This window comes from Giraffa tippelskirchi, chromosome 4 (assembly GCF_054371585.1).
Source record: "Giraffa tippelskirchi isolate mGirTip1 chromosome 4, T2T-mGirTip1v1.2.pri, whole genome shotgun sequence".
NCBI classification, from domain to species: Eukaryota; Metazoa; Chordata; class Mammalia; order Artiodactyla; family Giraffidae; genus Giraffa; species Giraffa tippelskirchi.
In genome coordinates, this window is record NC_137278.1 from 13,353,630 (window position 1) to 13,374,437 (window position 20,808).

Genomic DNA, 20,808 nt, shown 5'->3' on the forward strand with positions numbered 1-20,808 from the left:
GAAAGGGCTTGGCATGTAATTAGGGCTTAATAAATATTTGTTGAGTGACTGAATGAATTCAACACTTATTTAGGGGTTGCTGGGCTTCCCAAGTGGCACTAGTGGTGAAGAACCCACCTGTAAGACACGTGGGTTCAATCCCTGGGTGAGGAAGATCCCCTGTAGGAGGGCATAGCAACCCACTCCAATATTCTTGTCTCAATAATCCCATGGACAGAGGAGCCTGGCGGGTTACAGTCCATAGGGTCACAGAGTCGGACATGACTGAAGTGACTTAGCATACACCAAGTCCTGGAATTAGACTACTGCAGTGGCCTCCAAACGATACTCTCTGGGTCCATTCTGCCCCCCTACATTTCATCTGGTAATCAGCAGCCAGAGAGCTCCTAAAAAGTCAACATCAGATCACTCCTCTGCTGAAGGGCCTCCAGTGGCTTCCCACTACAATGACAGCATAGCCCACGCTACTCATCAGGGCCTGTCATGCCTAGAGCACAGGCCTCTTACCAATCCAACCCCCACACCACCACTGAGACACAATGGCTTTCTCTTCATCAAATATGCCAAGGTCTTATTATTTCTTTTCTTTTTTAATTTAAAAATAAACATACACTTTATGTCTTTGAAACTCTAAGTTCTGTATATTTACGTAACCAACAATATTCTGTTCTTTCTTATATCTAAAATTCTTCAATAAGTGAAGACTAATGGGAAAATGACTCTTCCAGGAATTTGGGTTAGAGATTACAAGCGTCAAGGTCCTTTCAGACTCAGGGCCTTTGGGCTGTCTGTTCCCTCTGCCTGGAAAGCTCTTCCCCTAGGCTGCCTTGTCCTCATCATTCAACTGTCAGCAGCAATATGACCTCCTTGTGAAGCTGTCCCTGCCACCATCACTCTCAGCAAGTCACCCTCTATTGGAACACACTGTCTTTTCTTTTCTCACAGCATTTCATTATTTGGAATGACTTTATTTATGTGTCCTATCTTCCCAATCAGAATGTAAAATACATGAGGACAAGAACTTTGTCAGGTTTACTGCTGCATCTGAATCAATAAACTGGATCTCAAAAGATGCTGGAGCCGGCCAGGATGAGAGACACAGGTAAAGTACGCCATTGGACTAACAGTATCATGGGGTGTTGGTTTCCTTCCAAAGGTAGCTGCCCCATTACATCAAAATATGTGAATGTCAGCCAGACTCACTTGGGAATGGGTACCCGAATTAGCGTCCCCTCCACTTCTGGGTTCAGATTCATTCCACTTTCTCTTATAGCCTTGATAGCTGCAGCTGTACACTGAAAACCAGATCAAAAGGTAAACAGAATTAGTAAATAATTATTACCAGATGCAAGCCCTCTGTCGATAACTGGCAACCCATCTTGGCAGAACATGGAAACATTTAGTTCTGTTACCAGTAAGATCAGGAAGTTACATTGGTGTAGAGTGCTTTGATCAAGCTGAATAGCAAACTATGTCCACTCCTGGTACCAGTGTATTGCGGGAGGGAAAAAAAGCATAGAGGAAAAAATAAAAAGAAAACAGCTCTGCTTCTTTGAAAAGATTTCAATGGTTTGAGGCAATGCAGATCAAAACCACAATAAATCCTCAAGGGAGGGGGACTGGTCTGTGCAAAGATTGGTGTAAAGACAGCTGAAAGATTTTATACATTAAAAATTCCAGTTGACATTTTACACTCAAAATATACCAGTGCCGATTGGAATGAGTAAATAAATTTAACTCACTCGCATCTATGCTCACACCAACCTCACTTGTGTTTTGGCATGAGCAATGAATCTCGGCTGGTGTGCGTGCCAAGAAAGGAAGCGTGGAAGATCTCAGTTCAAATCCCCACTCTGTTAACCATGTGACCCTGGGCAATAAGCTTGACCTCTCTGAGCCCCCATGCAGTAATCTGAGATCCTGCAGTACTGTACCTCAGATAGGATTAAATGAGGTAACATGAGCCATGCATCTTCCTTTGTGTCTGGGTGCCTATAACACCCAGGCAAGCGGAGCGGCGCTATTATATAAACATATTCAATAAAGATAAGAATGCACAAACCCCCAAAGAATGATGAGCTGATGTCATCACTTAGCTGATGCACTGATGTCTTTTTTTTCTTTTTTTGTGCCTGTACCACAAGGCATGCAGATGTCAGATCTTAGTTCCCCTGAATAGGGATCGAACCCATGCCCCCTGCAGCGGAAGTGCAAAGTGTTAACCACGGGACTGCCATCGAAGTCCCTCTTTGTTTTAAAAAAATTTATTTTATTGAAATATAGCTCTTTTACAATGTTAATTTCTGCTGTACAGCAACATGATTCCATTATACATAAAGACATTCTTCTTCATATTCTTTTCCATTATGGTTTCTTACAGAACACGGAATATTGTTCTCTGATGCACTGCTGTCCTGAGGTCCATCAGGGTCTCTTCTGACACAGCCTTGCTCTCTATCGGGCAAGGTGGCACACTGGTACATTGACGTCCCAAACTGCCTCATCTCAACCTCAAGCAACATTATAACCACACCTGGTTTGCAATCCTACCACAAAAGAGAAGGCAGTGTGGAAGAGAGAATTCCATTGGCATGACAATGAGGAATTCATGAAAACAAGGCCCTTGATTTTCAAAAGAATTTTAGGTTTGACCAGTGCCAATCTACATCACTTGGATTCAACAGAGCCAGTTCCCAGCCTTGAGTTCCTCCCTAGACTTTCCCATTTAAATAAACGGGGTTTGTTGCACACCTATTTTATTTTTCCAGGTTGGGTTTTGTTTCAAGGGAGCGCCTAAAAAGCTCATCCATTTCATGGTAAAATGATCTGAATTCTACACGGACATAAGATGTTATCATTAGGTCAAAAAGACAAACCAGCATTCCACAAGAAGACAAATCATGCCCTTGGGCTACAGAATTTAACTGTGCAGCCACTGCTTAAAATGATAAATTCTTAAAATGTACCTCTGACCACAGACTACTGGAGCTGGAAGGGATCTCAGACATAACCAGTACAGTCCCTTCCTTATGTGCGCAGGGACCTGCTGATAAAGGTCACACCCCTACACAAAGACACAGTCCCTGAAAGCCAAGAGCAATGGGGTGAAGACCTCGCCAATCATGCTTCTGGTTACTGGCAGTTAAGAGGAGGCTCAGCTCCTCAACTCTCCATCCAGTGACATTACTTAGTCTCTATTATCTCCCAGATCCACCAGCTCAATGTATTCAGTAATATGGCACAGGGAATTTGATTCTTTTAATAGCCAAAAAGAATTTGGAACTAGATCTGGTGTATAAAGCATGTGGCCAAGGTAAATAAAAGAGCTGGATTAAAGAAATGAAATTTTCCTCTACAAGAGAACTACCAACTTCCTTAATAAAATGCAACACAGATTTCTAAAGTTAAACACAAAGGGAGGGGCTTCCCTGGCAGTCCAGAGGTTAGGACTCCGCACTTCCAATGCTGGTGGCGCAGGTTCTATCCCTGGTCGGGGGAACTAAGATCTCACATGCCTCTCGGTGTGGCCAAAATATAAATAAATAGACTAATTAATTAATTAAAAAATAAAAAAATTTTTTTAAAAAGGGAGAATCACCACTTTGAAGGACTGACCTGATTTCAAGTCTCCTAATCTTTTTCTGAAGCTTTTCATTGAAGGAAAGACTGGGCACTTAGGTGGACCACCCCCCCCCCACCACCACCACCTCCACTCTCCCTTCACAGTCTGGCCCAAGTGTTGCCACACAGCCTTCCGAGGCAAGCACGGGAGCACCCACTGCTGCTTCCAAGCCGGGCAGGAGCTACAGCTGGATATTTACACCTTTCCTGTCCAAGGCTCAGTGCCAAGCATGCGGTGAGTGCTCAGTAGAAGCTCGCTGAATAAGTAGATTAATATGTATATTAAAGCACTGGCTCAAACCTGTTAGAGAAACTCTTCATGTTTATACCCCCCGCAAAAGCCTTACTTTGTACCATTTTATACCTGTTCTGTGTCCTTTCGCATGCAGAAAAAATGTGAACCAAGAGTGGTTTCATTTGCAAAAAAAACCTACTGAAAGAAGTAGTTCTTCTGAAATACTTTAAACATGTACATTTTAGTTTGATATGGAAGAATACAGAAACTCGGGGAATTATAGTCATTTTCCCAACATGACTTCTGACCTACTCATGGTTCAGACAAAAAGGCATGCATTTCTATCCCATTTCCATCTCCTAGCCTTTACCCCTCTCTGAAGAGATGCGCACCAGTGCCCCAGTGCTAACAGATGCTCTCCAATGGCAACAATGACCCACCGGTTGTGGCTGCTCGGAGTACTGTGTCGAGAAAGATCACAGATCCCATGTGGTATTAGGCAGGACCGAGTGCTGGGATCAATTAGCAATGTCTGCTATTACTGCGTGCGTGCATGCTCACTCAGTAGTGTTTGACTCTTTGGGACCCCAGGGACTATAGTCTGCCACGCTCTCTGTCCATGGGATTTTTCAGGCTAGAATACTAGAGTGGGTTGCCTTTCCTCCTCCAGGGATTCTTAAACTAATAAATCCAATTCACGTCTACACTCACATCTATGTGCATGTGTATACTACAGGACAAAAGACGATGAAATTTTTGTAGACAGGTGGACAAGTCCTTGACAATCTGGGTTCAAGTCAACAGCTGATTTGCAGAGACTCAACAAAAATACTTGTGGAATTAAGGAACAGATGGTGAAAGGAGTACAGGATTTAGAGTCAGACAGACCTAAGCTCAAGTCCTGGCTCTACTGCCACAGCGTCAATCTGTGGAAGAATTCTACTTTTCTGAGCCTCGGTTTCCTCCTCTAGAAAACGGACTTAAGTCTAACTTTAAAGAGTAGCTGTGCTGATCACGTGAAATGAAACAGGAGAAAGCAATGCCTAGCAATGCCTGTAAACACTCAACACACCTTTCTTCCTTCCACAAGAGCAATAAAGGAGCCTGTAGAATTTTTTTTTTCCATTTGCCTTGCTCAAATCATGCTGTGGTCTGTTTTTTTTTCCACTCCCTTCTCTCCCATCATTAACTCTAGCTGCAGGCAAGTTTATGGAAGGTAGTAACTTGTGTGTATCATTTATCAAGCAGGACACATGCTAAACAAATGCAATGCAGTTTTCTGTCCTCAATGCATCTGAAAAGATTATGCATGTAAATCTGCATCGTGTCTCTACAGCATGACACAGAAATGCTCAGGTTTGAAAAGAAAGCCAGCCTCATGTGAAACAGAAAGGAAGTATATAAACACAGAGAGGATTAGCTCAGCATTTTGAAGCTATAAACCTGGGCACTCCATGGACAGCCTCTAAACCAGAGGAAGGAAATGTTTAGTTAGAGCTATTTGTTTAATATATACACCAGATGAGATAAAGGAATTCAAAAGACAACGTAACTCACACTTCCTCACTCTGTCCTTGTGAGGAGCCTCTCTACTGAGGTTAACTGTGGATGTGGTGTTTTTTTTCAAAACTCACAGGATTTCAACTTGGAGAAATGGCAAAGATGCCTTGCTTGGAAAATGAAGATATATTCCAATTTCCTAAGAAAAAATTAAGCTGTTAATACCTCCTCTTGCCTCCTAAGATGCTCTGGTGGCCAATCAGGTGCTTCTTCTGTGAATGCCATTTGCTATTTAATAACAGAAGTGGTTGGCTCTGAAAAGCAATCTGCCTGATGAGGTCTTCAAGCTGTGTAATTAGGAGGTTGTTCCCTAAATTGGCCCGCGGTGCCTGTGGGATCAGATGAACAAGGCAGCGAGTCTTCAGTGGTTCAGAGGGGCCAGAAGGGGAAAGAGCTAACAGTTCCCTTTCTGTCCACTTCTCTGATCTTCGGGAACACCACGAATGAGTGCCTCCCTTCCATCAACCTAATGACGTGTATTCACCCATTTGAGGGAAATTTACTGGGTGTGTCTATGTGTCAGGCATGGTGTTAGGTGCTGGACAGAATGAGCAAGTTGGATATGATCCCTACATTCCACTTATGATCTAGTGAAAGGGAGATGGAAAACTAAGATTTAGATAAGTGCATAACTATTAATAAGTACAATGAAGAAAAAGAACCGTGCCATATAAAGGTGGTTAATAGAGAGGAATAATTGAGATTGCATAGACTAGGAAAGACTTCCTTGAGAAAGTAATATGAAAGCTGTGGTCCAAAATACGGATAGTAATTAGCCAGACAAGAGTGAGCCAAGCAATGGAGACAGCATATGCAAAGGCCCTGAGGATATTAAGGGTTTGAGGAGCTGAAAGGCTAGTGAGTAGAGCAGTGTGCAAGGGTGACAGTGGCATGAGACGGGAGAGCCTGCAGAGACAGGCAGGGGCCATTTCACGCAAAGCCTTCTAGGCCAGTCTTCCTCTTCTTAAAGATCACTTGAAGCCACTGATGAACTCAGTGCCCAGGAACGACAGAATCCAATAGATGTTAATATCTTTACAAGTTTGCTCTGGCTGAAGTATGGAGAACATACTAGGGGAGTAGTGAGCAATACTACCACAAATATGGGCACATCGGCTGCAAGAGCCCCCTGATTTGAAACAGTTTGGTCATAGAAAGGGCTTACTCTTATCTCTAACCCAGTTTTGTCAAATCCAGCAGGTTTAACTTTGGTCTCTGTCTTTGGGCTAGAATTACTGAAAGAGACCATCGGAATAGACAGAGACTTCAGATTCCTTCACCTCACGTGAACAGATTAGGAAATGGAGACCCAGAGAGTGACACAACCTATATAGCCAGCTGGCGAGAGGTGGGACCAGATTCCAGGTCCTCAAGGAGTCCCAATCCAGGTCACTTCTTACTGTACCAGTAAGGAAAAGACTACTTACCTTCCTCAACCAGACTTAAAATCACAGCCTCCAGGTTGCAATGATCTAATGTAACCCACCTTCCAGCCCTGGAAGCACTGTGCTCTGGGCAATATTCTGCAACGGTCAGTAGAGTCTGAAAGGAATGTGAATTCCTGGAAGGTCTGCTCCAAATAGGGATTCCCTGGTGGCTCAAAGGGTAAAGAACCCATCTGGGTTGGGAAGATCCCCTGGAGGAGGGCATGGCAGCCCACTCCAGTATCCCTGCCTGGAGAATTCTCGTGGACAGAGTCTGGCGGGCTACAGTCCATGGGGTCACAGAGTCAGACACAACTGAGTGACTATGCATAGCACAGCACTACTCCAAATAATGCAAAAGTCACAAACTGGTGGCCCACGGGCCAAACATGGCCCATCAATGTATTTTGTCATAGACTTAAAACACACCAAAAAAGGGAATTAGTTATCAACATTTAGCAAAGATCTTAAATTGGGGCTATTGGCTTCTTCTGTAAATAAAAGTCTTAGTATCTGGTAGTATTTGATTACCAGGCCTACACTTCTGCCTGGGAAGGATCAGCAGCAACTGGGCAAAGCCTGCTCCCTTCAGACAGGGCACAAGCTCTACAGTTTACCCCCGCTCCTCCAATTACCCCACTGCCACTATTGTTTGTCTTAGATGGGGCCTGTGTCAGTATTCAAATACCTGCCTGGGTGCTACAGTGTTTGAGTAAAATAGAAAAGGAATTTAGAAACAGGAAGAGAGCTTTTCTTATCCTTAAATTTTCTTCGTTATGCCTTGTCTCTTGTTTCACCCCAAAGTGAAGGGAATACTTCCTCCTGACTTGCTGTAGTCTCCTGCATTACAAGGGAGACCATGGAGAGGGAGCCCTTGAGCAAGGCTACCTTACCTCTGGGAAGCTGGCCATATTCACCAGTATCAGCTGTGGCGACTTCATGGAGATCTGGCCGATCTGGTTGAGAGCAAGCTTCCCATCAGCAGTCACCACAGTGATATTATCAAGGGATCCTAAAAGGAAAATTAAAGAAAGGGTCTTAGAATTCAGAAGGACTTTTAGTAACCTCGCATCTAAGTCTCTATCAATTCAGATTCAACTACTGTTTAGAGAAATATCAATAACCTCAGATATGCAGATGACACCACCCTTATGGAAGAAGGCGAAGAGGAACTAAAGAGCCTCTTGATGAAGGTGAAAGAGGAGAGTGAAAAAGCTGGCTTAAAACTCAACATTCAAAAAACGAAGATCATGGCATCTGGTCCCATCACTTCATGGGAAATAGATGGGGAAACACTGGAAACAGTGACAGACTTCATTTTCTTGGACTCCAGACTTTTATAGAAGCAGTGGTGTCATGTGATGGAAAGAGCTTTGAAAAGTTGACAAAACTAGGTTGGAATTCCTTACCAGCACCAGAGTGGCCAACAATCCTGATTTGCCTGGTCCTGCATGGTTTCCTGTGACACAAGACTTTGAGAGTTGAAACTGGAAAGTGTTGGTCACCCTTCCAGCTATGTCACCATTCACTAACATGAAACCTCAGGCAAGGTAGTCATCTTCTCAGTACCTTGGTTTCCAACTCAATTAAAAAATACTTTACAGGATTAAAGTGTAGATTACAACTAAATATAAATAAGCAAATATACAATGGACACACACAAAAACATAAAAATAGGTACCTCTTACTAGCCCTTTTCACAACTAGTCTGTAACATTGTATCACTATATCCACCTTACACCAGAGAAAGAAACTTGGGGAAGTAAAATGAGCCAAATCACAGAGCTAACAGAGCTAACAAAAGGAAAACCCAGCAAGAGCCCAGCCCCAATTCAGGTGTGCTTAGTTCCAACTCTAATCAAGGCTCTTCCCTTATCAGTGGAATTCAACTTTAGCTGTGCATTCAGAAATCCCCAGGGAGCTTTTAAATTTAGATTCCTGGGTCCCACTCCACAGAGATCCTGATTCTGTAGGGGCTCAGGAGCCTGTGATTTTGGGGGCGCTTGTAGTTTTCTTTCATGATGACCACATGATTCAGACATGCAGCCAGGTTTGGAACTGTTACCTCATACCGCCTTGATTTTGGCACTTAGACTCCCCTTAGGAACTTAAAAAAAAAAAAAACCCACCAATTATCACCACTTCACTGTTACCCTGGATCTGATCTTTGTCCATATCTGAACTAGGGAACACCTTGGGCAAAATTTTCTTGTCAAGAAGGCAAGTATATTGTTACAAGACAAGAAAAGGGGCATTACTCAAACTCCCTGATTTCCTATGCAAATGAGAACTAGAAGAAAACTTTACCATTCATTTTAAGAATCACTCGAGAATGGCTCATTCTGACACACCAAGTGTTGGTGTGTGTGTGTGTGTGTGTGGTGGTGGTGGTGGTGGTGGTAGAGGTGTCAGTCTTTTAAACAAATTGGGAGTTGTCCTAGCAAATTGTTAGGATAATGCAGTTCCACACTATGGCCCAAAGATCTGATGTGAAGCACAGTACTCAACTCAATTCAATGCCATCACAAGTTAGAAGGCTGTTTATACCACTGGCTTCAGTCTGGAAAACTCCATGATTCTGAAGACCGATGACCTGGGTTCAAATACCAACTCTGCCACTTCCTGAACTGTGTGACCTTGGGAAGGTCTCCTCAACCTTTTGGGCGTCTGTTTCCTGATTTCTAAATGGGGCATTAAAATCATACTTATCTCACTGAGTTGTTATGAGAGTTAAAAGAGTTTATGGAAAGTCCTTATACTGTCCTGGCACATACAAGGGCCCAATACATGCTATTATCATTATGTCTCAACTTTCTCCTATATTTTAACCAAACTAACCTACCTACAGTTTCTCTAATAACAGTCCGTGCTCTCTTGCCTTAGGATCCTCAGCATATATTTTTCCTTCTACTAAGGACACCCTTCTATGCTCGGATAACTTCTGCTCACTCTTGAACACTCAGCTATGATTGCATCTAATCTCAGAAATCCTGTCTGACCTCTTAGGCTGGATTACAAATCCTTTATGAGCTCCAGGATCCTACACACAAATCTATAATAATGACGACCCATCTTTACTGAACACTTCCTAGGGCAAGACATGGTTCTAAATACTTTCTCTAATTTATTTGCTTTTATCATCACAATAAACCTGTGAGACAGTTCCACCATTTTACAGATGTGGAAACTGGGGCACAGAAAATAACTTGTCCAAGGTCACAAGAGCCCTTAATGGGGCCTGAATTCAAACCTAGACCTGATCAACTCCAAAGTCATGGTCTTCACCACTCTGCTTTGCTATGTGGTTTTACATGTTGGTTTACTAGTCTATCCCTACAAACTAGGATCTAGGCTCTTGGAAGATGGGGACAATGTCTTTTCTCTCTGAATCTACAGCACCTATTAAACAGCACAGAATAAGTGCTTAATAATGCACTGATGAATAAACAAATGTATGAATGAATGAATGAGAGGACAAGAATGAAGAAACAAATAAACCTGTATTTTAGACAACTATTAAAAGCAATCAATTCTGTCTTCAATCTTGGAGACAGAAATTGCTGGTAGACAGACAGAGGTATAAGGGGAAAAGTGTCTGCTGGTTCAGATAGTATTGAAAGATGATATGGAATAATCTGGCAAAAAAATAAAATAAAATGAAAGACTGGGTAAGTTCAGTTCTGTTTCACCCAGTCTCTTCATTGCCCCAAGTTCTACACAGAACGCTATACAAACATAACCCTGAAGAGAAAGAAGCAAAGAGGAAATACCAGCGGGAGGCCTTTTGAAAATGGATCTTAATTCAGCCTTCCTGATTTGCCATAAGATCCTCTGCCACAGAAGTCCCAACATGGGCTTTTCACCACACAATTGTGGTGGTTCCCATTCCCCAAATCCGTATCGACATAATGCATCAAATCCTTTTCCCTCAATCTGTCCCCAGCGAGCATCTCCCTCAGCCTCATTCATGCCCCTCATTTTTGCAGAGGTTAACATTTAACAAATTACACTCCCAACCTCTTTCCAGGCCCATCATCTTTTTAAGTTCAACAAGAGTGGAGCTTGCTGGCCAATTTGAAGTATCACATTTCTCCCCGAGCTCCTCTCAAACTGCTCTCTGGTTTCGGCTGCAGAATGTTAACAGGCCAGAAAGCACAGGGGAGACAAAGCACTTTATCAGCTTCATACATAAAATAATAAGCAAGTTTAAAATAAACAGTTGGGAGAGATTGAATGGCACGCTCTACTGTCAGCAAAGGCAGAAATGCCCCAGTCCAGGGTTGACAAATGATAGAATGGTCTTCTGGTTTCACACTGGATCTCATCTCTGATGTTTCTGCTGGTGTTTATAGATGGAGCTGTAAATTTTTCACTTGGTTTTCTTAAGAACAAGTTCATGAAATATTTTCTAGTTTTCTTATGAACTATCCCAACAAAGATGTGAGTGGGAGCAGCCCAAGCTCCCACAGATATTTTCCGAGGGGGTCCTGGGCTTGACTCTAGGATGATGACAATTTCCAAAAGGCCAATTTAATAGCAATTGGATTTTTCCTGCCTGCCTGCACCATTAGCTGACAACTCACTTCTTCCATCACATCTGCAAACAGTTCTCCTAGACAGTTCTGACATTTCCCACTTAGAAAAGCCACTTTCAGGAAGTTATTAACCCAAACGGAATCTTCCTGGTCAAGCCCAGGGGTATAGAAATGCCTCAGGTGGGCATGTCTGCAACCAGTTGGTCCCCAGTAAGGGATAAGAATGGCCAAATCAGACAAAAAATGGACAAATCAGACCAAAGATGTCAGTTACTATGAGACTAAGTACCTACAAGTTTTTAGAGTACAGTAATAATGAAAGTCCCATTTTTTGACAGTATGATTCCATGAGAGCAAAGATCATGCCTATTTTTGTTTACTGTGAACCAGCACAATGACTAGTTCATAGCAGACAAGTATTTGCTAAACGGATAAATACAGTGTTAACACATGCTGGGCACTGAACAAGAATCATTACACATGTTACCTCACTTGTTTTCATCTCCATCCCAAAGCTAGAAGGCAGGAATTAGACAAGGAAACTGAACACCAGAGAAGTAAAGTAACTGCCACTGGTCACCAATTAATACGTGAAATCCAGTTCTGCCAAAGCAATGTGCTTGCCACCATGCCCCTCTCCAAAACACAGGTTCACTTACTAACCTGGTGAGGTCCTTATATTGACAGTCTTATTGAAATTATCCTTGAGTGCTTCTATCACAGACTTCATCTCTTCATCCACCTCTTCCAAGTTGATGATATCCTCAACCAAGGCAATGTTAAGATTCATTTTGGTTTGGGACTGTCCTTTCCCTTTGGCTAGAAAGTCAACATTCAATGAATTAAAAAAAAAAAAAAACATAAATAGAGACAATAAACAATGAGTTAAGAAAAACAGAGACACAGAAAATGTATTAATTCATTTAAAAATGAATCCTAAAACAAGGACATGCAAAGTATCTGATGGCTGGTACAGACAGAAAGAACAACAGTGGTTTAGCAACATGAAACACCACCAGCGGTAGTGACAATGGCTTATATTTTAGAAAACCAACAATACTGAGAACTGAGTAAAATTCTAGTTTGTATCTAAACCATCATAGTGATGTTTCATAAGCATCTACAATATATATATATATGCATAGCTCACTCCCGTGAGTAATACAAATATTCTTGCATTCCTTTATGTAGGGTGTGGGAAGAGGTAAAAGAATAAAAACATTTAAACAGTACTATCCTATACTTGTTTATTTATTAAATATTCAACATTTATTGAGATCATTCACAACTAATTTCATTAAACATCTACAACAAGTTAGATCCTGTGCTATCTGTATACCATATTACAATTTGCAATGCAATTTCAAGTACATTCTTCTATTAGAATTCAAAGCAGCTCTCTGACATAGGAAGAGCAGAGATTATTATTGTTCCCATTTTACAGATGAAGAATCTGAAGAACAGCTATTTAAATGTTTTGGCCAAAGTAACCAACTAGTAAGCGGCAAAGTGATTTTTTTTTTAACATTTATTTGCTTGTGTCATCATCTTGCTTGAAAGCTCTGAAGTTAACAGGCTAACAGCTTAGAATTTTCAGAACTGATGAAAGAGCTGAATTTTCAGATTTCGAAACAGTTTTAAACAGGATAGTAAAAGCAAATTCATACCTAGACATTTTGTGAATGCAGAAAACCAAGGACAAAGAGGCTGTGAAAACAGCCAAAGAGAAAAGACAAATTACCCATAAAGGAATTTATGCCCATCAGTATCAGAAAGTTATATTAAGACTAATCTCACATACAAATACAGACTCAAAAGCCCTAAATTAATATTAGCAAGCCAAATCCAGCAACATACAGATTATGGATCAAGCAATGTATATGCACGTTACATATAAGAACAAGGAGGGCTTATACCAAGAATGCAAAAGTGGTTGAATATCAGAAAAGACTATTAATGTTGAACCACCACATTCATAGATTGAAAATATTTTTTAAATGCTCACTCAATAAATGCAGTAAGAGCACCAATAAAAAAATTAATACCCATTCAAAATAAAAACTCTTAGCAAAACAGGGACAGAAGATACTTGCTTAAAAGAGCAACTACCAAAAAATGAAGCAAACATAATTCTTGATGTTAATACATAAGAAGTGTTCACTATAAAGTCAGGACAAAAACAAGGATGACTACTATCAATAATTCACATATAGCTGATTCACTTTGTTGTACAGCAGAAACTATCATAATATTGTAAAGCAATTATACTCCAATAAAAAAATCACTTTTATTAGAATTATATTAGAATTCCTAGACAATGTAGTTGGAAGGAAAGGCGAGAAGGAGGGAAGAGGGATGGAGGAAAGAGAGAAAAGAAATAAAAGCTATGTGGTATATAGATTGGGGAGGGAAAAAAAAGCTATCATTAAATATAGGTATTTTAATTATCTACATAGAAAATCCAAAAGAATACACAAACAACTGTTCTAATAAAAGAGTTCAGCAGAGTTGCAAGATACAAAATCAGTGTATAATTATCAAAAGTATTTCTATTCACCAGCAGCCAAACAGAACACATAATTTCTAAAAGACATAAACTTAAAGCAATGACTCTTGCAAAAAATAATATAGAATATATTTTTGACCTTAAGGCAGGGGAAAATTTCTTAAACAGGAAAAAAAGAGCAATACTAATAAAAGAAAAAGATTGACAAACTGGACTACATTAAAATTAAGAACTTCTGTTCATCAGAAAGAAACACCATGAAAAGGTAATCATTATCAGCAATACATATATATGCAAAAGTCTTGTCTTTAGAGTACATTAAAATTCTTACAAGTCAATTTTTTAAAATCAGGTCAATTTTTTTAAATGGGCAAAAGATTGGAAACAAAGAGGATATCCAAATAACCAGTTAAACAAATGAAAGGTGCTCACCATCACTATTCATCAATGAAATACAAATTAAAACCATAGTGAGATGTAACGGCACATTCATTAGAATGACTAAAATTAAAAAGGCTGACCATACCAAGTGTTCACAAGTAGATAGCGGGTATTTAGCAAATAGAAAGCTAAAACACCCTGGGGAGGAGAGTAACCTGACGTGACCAATCTGGAAAACTGTATATTCTGAAACTGAACTGAGATTTATATACACATAATCCAAGGCTCAGTAATCCTTCCTTTTGGTATACACCCAGTAGAAAGGCAAACTTATGGGCACCAAAATGCATGTTCACAGTAGCATTATTTATTTTAGTTCAAAACTGGAAGCAACTCAAATATCCATCGACTACAGAAAACATACATAAATCGTGGTACACACATTCATTGGGATACTAGAAAAAAATTAAAATGTCCAACAACTACTACAGACAACAACATGGACAAATCTCACATGTAGGTTGTTATCAAAAGAAGCCAGGCATGAAAAGAATCCATTCTGAGTTCAAAAAGGGCAAAACAAAATCTGTAGTGTTAAAGCCAAGAGAGGGGGTTGTCTTTTCAAGGAGGACACCTGAAAAGGACAACAGCAAAGCTTCCAGAGTACAAGCGACGTTCTATATCTTAATCTGGGTGATAATTACATGGTTGTGTTCACTTTGTGAAAATTCACTGAGCACTTATAATTTATGTACATACTTTTCCTGTATATATAACTCAAAAGTTGACTTTAAAAAACATATACCAAAGTGACAAAAAATGATGATAGTCTGGAAATAAACCCAATTGAAGAACTGTGCAAGATCTGTATAGAGAAAACCTGACAATATGATTATAAATGTCACAGAGAAGAGAAAAGGCCAAGAATAAGAAAAAAAAAAAAAGCTAGTGTGTTCTGAAGGGAAAGATCTGTACCACCAGATTCAAGACTTTATGATAGTGATTCAGGCAATAGGGAATTTAGTGCAGGGAGAGATGAGCAGTTCAACACATCAAGAGCAGAGCTCATAAATAAATCATATATATGAAGAAACATAACATATGACAGAGGAGGCATTACAGACCTGGGAGTAAAGAAGAGTTTTCCCTAAGTGAGGTTAACTTCCTTGGTGGTCCAGTGGTTAAGAATCCACCTGTCAATGCAGAGGACACAGGTTTGATCCCTGGTCCAGGAAGATCCCACATGCCGAGGGGCAACTGAGCCTGTGCGCCACAAATACTGAGCCCATGCTCTACAAAAAGAGAAGCCTCTGCAATGAGAAGCTGTGCACCGCAACTAGAGAGGAGCCCCAGTCGCCGCCAACTAGAGAAAACCCACTGGAGTAATGAGGACCTAGCACAGCCAAAAATAAATAGATTTTAAAGTATTTTTAGTTTTGAAAAATTAAGTGAGGTTGACACACTTATTACTCATTTCAAAAAGAAATAAAATTACATTCCCTATCTCATATCATATTCAGAAATAAATTCCGTTATGGATTAAAGACCCAAATATGAAAAGTAAAAACCTTCAAAATATTTAGAAGAAAATACAGAAGAAGAGATTTATGACTTTTGGCTAGATGAGGGTATCTTACATAAGACAGAAAAAGCACAAATGATAAAGGAAAGAACTGAAAAATATGACTGCATTAAAATTGATGTTCAGTGACAGACATTATAGAGTAAAAAGGCAAAGTAGATACCTGCAACATATACATACTGACAAAGGATTTCTTAATATAGAAAGAATCCAATAAATCTAAAGGAAAAAGTCAAACAACCAACTTTTTAAAGAGGCACCTCAGAAGATAAAAGCTGCATATGCAATTAAATATGAAAAGATGCTGCTTACGGGCTGCAGCTACCGCCTGGTGCACTAGACAACCTCAGTGCTGTGGGCACAGGGCCCCGGATTCCATCTCTGCCACTGACCGGATATGATCACGGGCAAAGGTCTTACACATGAATCTCAGTTTCCTCACTTGCAAAATGGTGAGATACGTGGTTCACTAGGTATTCAGAAGAATTTCTTCACTGGGTAATTATAATTCCTTCAATGGATAATTTACAAAGATCAAATTAAATTATTAAATGTATGTGAATTAAAAAAAAATATAAAGCAACCTACACATCAAAAGTTATTACCTACACATCAAAAGTTATTACCATTATCACTATTAACTGAATATAAGTTTTCTATGCATTAATGCTTTTCTGGCGACTTGTTAATTTTCCTGTTAACAGGAAAGGAGAAGGTCTGCATGTTTCATGTTTCATTCATGTTTCATAAAAGAAAAGCAGTGGGAAAAAATATTCAGTAGCGTATTTCAAGCACCATCCTTGGGAATGAACTCCCTGACCCACCGCTGCAAGTATTAACAGCAGGTCTGCTTGACAATGTTCTGTCACTCATTTATTCCTTCAACAAAATTTTTTAATATATACTATGTGTCAGGCCCTGTTAGTTCCTAAACAAAAGACACAGATTGAAAAAAAAAAAAGAGACAGAGTTTGTCCTCACAGGGTCCAGTATGGGAAGACATAACAAACAATAATCAATCCTACAATTAATTAATTAATTAATTAATGAGTGCTTTGCTAAGGACATCAAAGATAAAATAACAGTGTGCACAAGTGCATGTAACAAGGGAACTAACCCAGCCTAAGAGGTCAGGGAAGGTTTTCCTGAGGAAGCGACGTTTAAGCTGAGACCTGAGTTATATCAAAGTCTCATTCTTGGATGACACAAGTCATTAAGATCATCCATCTAAATCCTCGGCTCTCATACGTCCTCACCCAACAAACTTCTGCTTTTAATTTTACTTCCAACACAGATCTTCCTGGAAGGAGAACATACATTGATCCCTGTCCCAAGTATTCTGGCTTGCTTGGCACTTACACTTCCGATTCTAAATCTAATACAAAACAATTGTTTTCTGAGCTGTGGCAACATATGAGGCAGCACAGAAGTGAGAAAACAGACCCTCGGTTCTAATACCATATCTGTCCCTGTGACCTTTCAAGCCTATCAGCTGAACCACCTGAGACACCACTTCTTCGGGAGGCACAAGGAGAAATTCAGAACATTTCTGAGATCCCTTCCAACTCTGATCATTCAAGGGCTAAACATAAGACAGGGGCGAGGAGGTCACGTCTCTACCTTTGGCTTTCTTGGTAGCAAAATAACGGACTGGTACGGCAGGATAGGCCGTGTACTGCCCATGGTCATTCTGTCTTCCTCTCACTGTCTGCAGCGTGACTTCTGAAACAGGTCTGGTCAAGGCTGCAAGGGAGTTGCAAAAGGCAGGGTGGACCAAGCGGAAGCACCTTAAACCCAAGGCCATGACTGAAGACAATCCTTGTGAACATCCACTGAAAAGAACAAGACAAAAAGGAGATCTAAGTAAAACAGATTCTGTTGTTAGTATAACTTCAGAAAATAATCTGTACCAGTTAGCAAAGCAAATCCTATCAGCAGAGCCTATGGATCTGTTTTGACCTGTGTGCTGGGTCAGGGATTCCCAACCCATACCAGTTCGTGGCCTGTTAGGAACTGGGCAGCAGGGCAGGAGGTGGGCGGCAGGTGAGCCTGCAGAAGCTTCATCTGTATTTACAGCCGTTCCCCAGCCCTCCCATTACTGCCTGAGCTCCACCTACTGTCCGATGAACTGCAGCGTTAGAGTCTCACAGGAGCACAATAAATGTAATGCGCTTGAATTCCCTGAAACCATCCCCACCCCCTGCCCAGCTCCGGTCAGTGGGAAAACTGTCTTCCACGAAACCAGTTCCTGGTGCCAAAAGGCTGGGGACCACTGTACTAGGTAACTTAAATACATTATCTCCACCCCTCCTCCTAACAGCTGTACAAGGATGTATGATTAGCCCCATTTTATAGGACAAAGAAACTAAGGCTCAGAGATTTAAATATCTAGCTCACAGTCTGTAGGACGCCAAATCGCCACGCTTTTTCCACTACAGAAAATGCCAATTAGTACACAGGGAAGCGAGTTAAGTAAATGCATAGCAGCCTAAATCCTTAATGATGGTAATTAAACCCTTACAGGAAAAAAAAAGCACAAAATCTTGATAAAGTTACACTATAAAGAGTAACGGCAGAGCACTGGAAGAGAATTTTACATAAAATCATTTCAACAGGCATAAAATGACTGGAAAATTCACACAACAGCATTTAATTAAAATTTTCTTTGGTTCCTTATGCACTGATTACCAATTAGAATGCACTTTACTGTGAGTCTGAAGCATGGCTGAGGTTTGAGGTCTTCCATGTTATAGAACTAAAGCTCTGGAAAATGCCACCCTCCTCGGTGTTAACACAAGTTACACATGATCCTTCTGAGGTTTTTGACTGTGGAAAGATGCTAAAGCCTACAGCTACCCCTGGGATAGAACAACAGTTCTAGCTTACAGGCAAATGTGGGACTTCCCTGTTGGCTCAGTGGTAAAGAATCTGCCTGCCAATGCAGGAGACACAACTTTGATCCCTGGTCCGGGAAGATCCCCTGGAGAAGGAAATGGCAATTCACTTCAGTATTCTTGCCTGGAAAATTCTATGGACAGAGGAACCTGTTGGGTTACAGTCCATGAGGTTGCAAAGGCTCAGACACAACTGATCAACTAATAAACACACACACATTACAGTCTGAGTAAGAGCATGGGCTTTGCAGCCAGAAGATCCAGAATCCAAGCCCATCTCCACCACCACCCAAATGCCTCTAAACATCACTGCACCTCGACTTCCTCAACTAGTAATAAAATGGAGACAATTATAGTTATTTCTTAGGTTGGGAAAAATAAATTAGTCAACGTAAGTAAAACACGTGGCACAATGTCTAACAGACTACAGGAGTCCCCTCTAAAGAACATCTATTGACAGCTATCACCTTTCCTTTCAAAAACTTCCATGCCAGAGTCAGACACAACAAAGAAATCTTACACGTCATTACTAAATTACAAGGAAGCCAAGAGTCAGTCATATCTGGATATGAATTTCAACTTGTGGCTATTCATTTCACTTTCTGAGCATCATTTTCCTCATTTGTAAAGTGAGAAAAAAACAATCCTGTTTTAAAATAAAATGAAATAGTGAATGCATGTAACAACCAAGTACCATGCTGGGAATATGGCACCTGCTATAATTATTACTCTTTTTTTTTAAGAAAAGCAAATGAGTTGCACAAAGGCAACTAATTTCTCCCGATGGATTTTTCAATAGCATGAGATGCTAGATTTCAGTGATCGGTGTATGATGTCAGTAAAAACAGATCTAGATAAAAAAATAAAAAATGTTTCCTCCTTTTAATCATTATCAATAGCTACTATTAAGAGAAGTCAGGCCTGGCCTGCTTGTTTTACCCATAGTATTCATTTAATCCTCTCAAAAATGCCACAAAAAGTATAATAATCTCCTCTTTATAGACATAGAAATTCAGGCTCTAAGAGACTGTCATTGACCAAGAGGCTGGAGCTAATAGTTTTGCTCTGTAGCAGCAGCACTGTTCACAGATTTTGCCTCTAAGTGAGGTTTCTATATCTAGGTTTTTGCCTAATATAGCCAATGCCTAACCCACACTTATATCCAAATATGGCTGTATAATAAGGTGCTTTTTTTTTTTTTTTAATCTACAGGGTCTCAATCTGGCTGTTCCATTTAAGACAGGTTTCCTGGTGTTCCTGTTGCAGGTCATAATACCAATCCACAAAGCAACAGGAAATCAAAATGGGTTAGAAATAAACAACCTTTGACAGAAAACTCAACACCCAAAAGCGGACCCAGTACACATGAACCGGAAGACTCCTCTATAAATAAACCACATTGCAATGCTTAAGACACAGATTTTAAACTGCACAGAAGTCAGGAAACTTCAAAGTGGAAATTCAATAAAGGCAGCCCCTTGGACTCTTTACCTTAAGAATATTCATATCAGCACTCAGCTCAGCTCACAAGTAAAGACAAGGAAATGAACCATCATGCAAGCCCAAGTATTCTACAACAAAATTAACCTACAGTAGGAAAAAAATGCAGCAGGAAACATCTGACCTTTGGATGAAGTCTTGAACTAAAATGTCAGTTTGCCCACTTACTAGCAGTGTGAACTTAAGGAGATCAACCTCTCTGAGGTATAGTTTCCACTGCACCTTTTTCATGGTGATATTAATGAGCCTTTAAAAAGGTAATTATAACAATAATAATGAAACAATAGCTTATAATTTTATAGTAATAACTATGTGCCAGAAACAGTTCTAAGTGGTATATTGCATACATTAACTCATTTGAGCCTCATAATAACCTTAGGAGATAAGTACTTATTATTATACCCATTTTATGGATAAAGACACAGAGGCAAAGATAAACAATTTGCTCAAGATTTTAATTCAGGCACTTTTGTTCCACAGTCTGTGCTCTTAAGCACTATCCTTACTGTGTACATAAAACAATGCAATTACTGGCATTATTTTTCAAACTGTTTAAATATTTTTTTAAAA

At 40.2% G+C, this 20,808-nt stretch overlaps 1 protein-coding gene across 8 annotated transcripts in view; it reads right to left on the minus strand.

The window, feature by feature from the left end:
• MRRF (mitochondrial ribosome recycling factor) overlaps positions 1–20,808 on the minus strand; it is a 56,137-nt gene that overhangs the window by 32,801 nt on the left and 2,528 nt on the right. For 3 of the 8 annotated variants that reach the window (XM_081588748.1, XM_081588747.1, XM_081588749.1), the window contains exons 2-5: positions 17,465–17,676; positions 12,039–12,194; positions 7,734–7,852; positions 1,204–1,295 (exon numbers count right to left, since the gene is read on the minus strand). In XM_081588748.1, the coding sequence (XP_081444874.1) occupies positions 1,204–1,295; positions 7,734–7,852; positions 12,039–12,194; positions 17,465–17,648 (551 nt within the window). In that variant the 5' untranslated portion in view covers positions 17,649–17,676. The remainder of the gene's footprint in view (positions 1–1,203; positions 1,296–7,733; positions 7,853–12,038; positions 12,195–17,464; positions 17,677–20,808) is intronic. The other 5 variants (XR_014081854.1, XR_014081855.1, XM_081588753.1 and 2 more) reach the window with 4 other exon arrangements.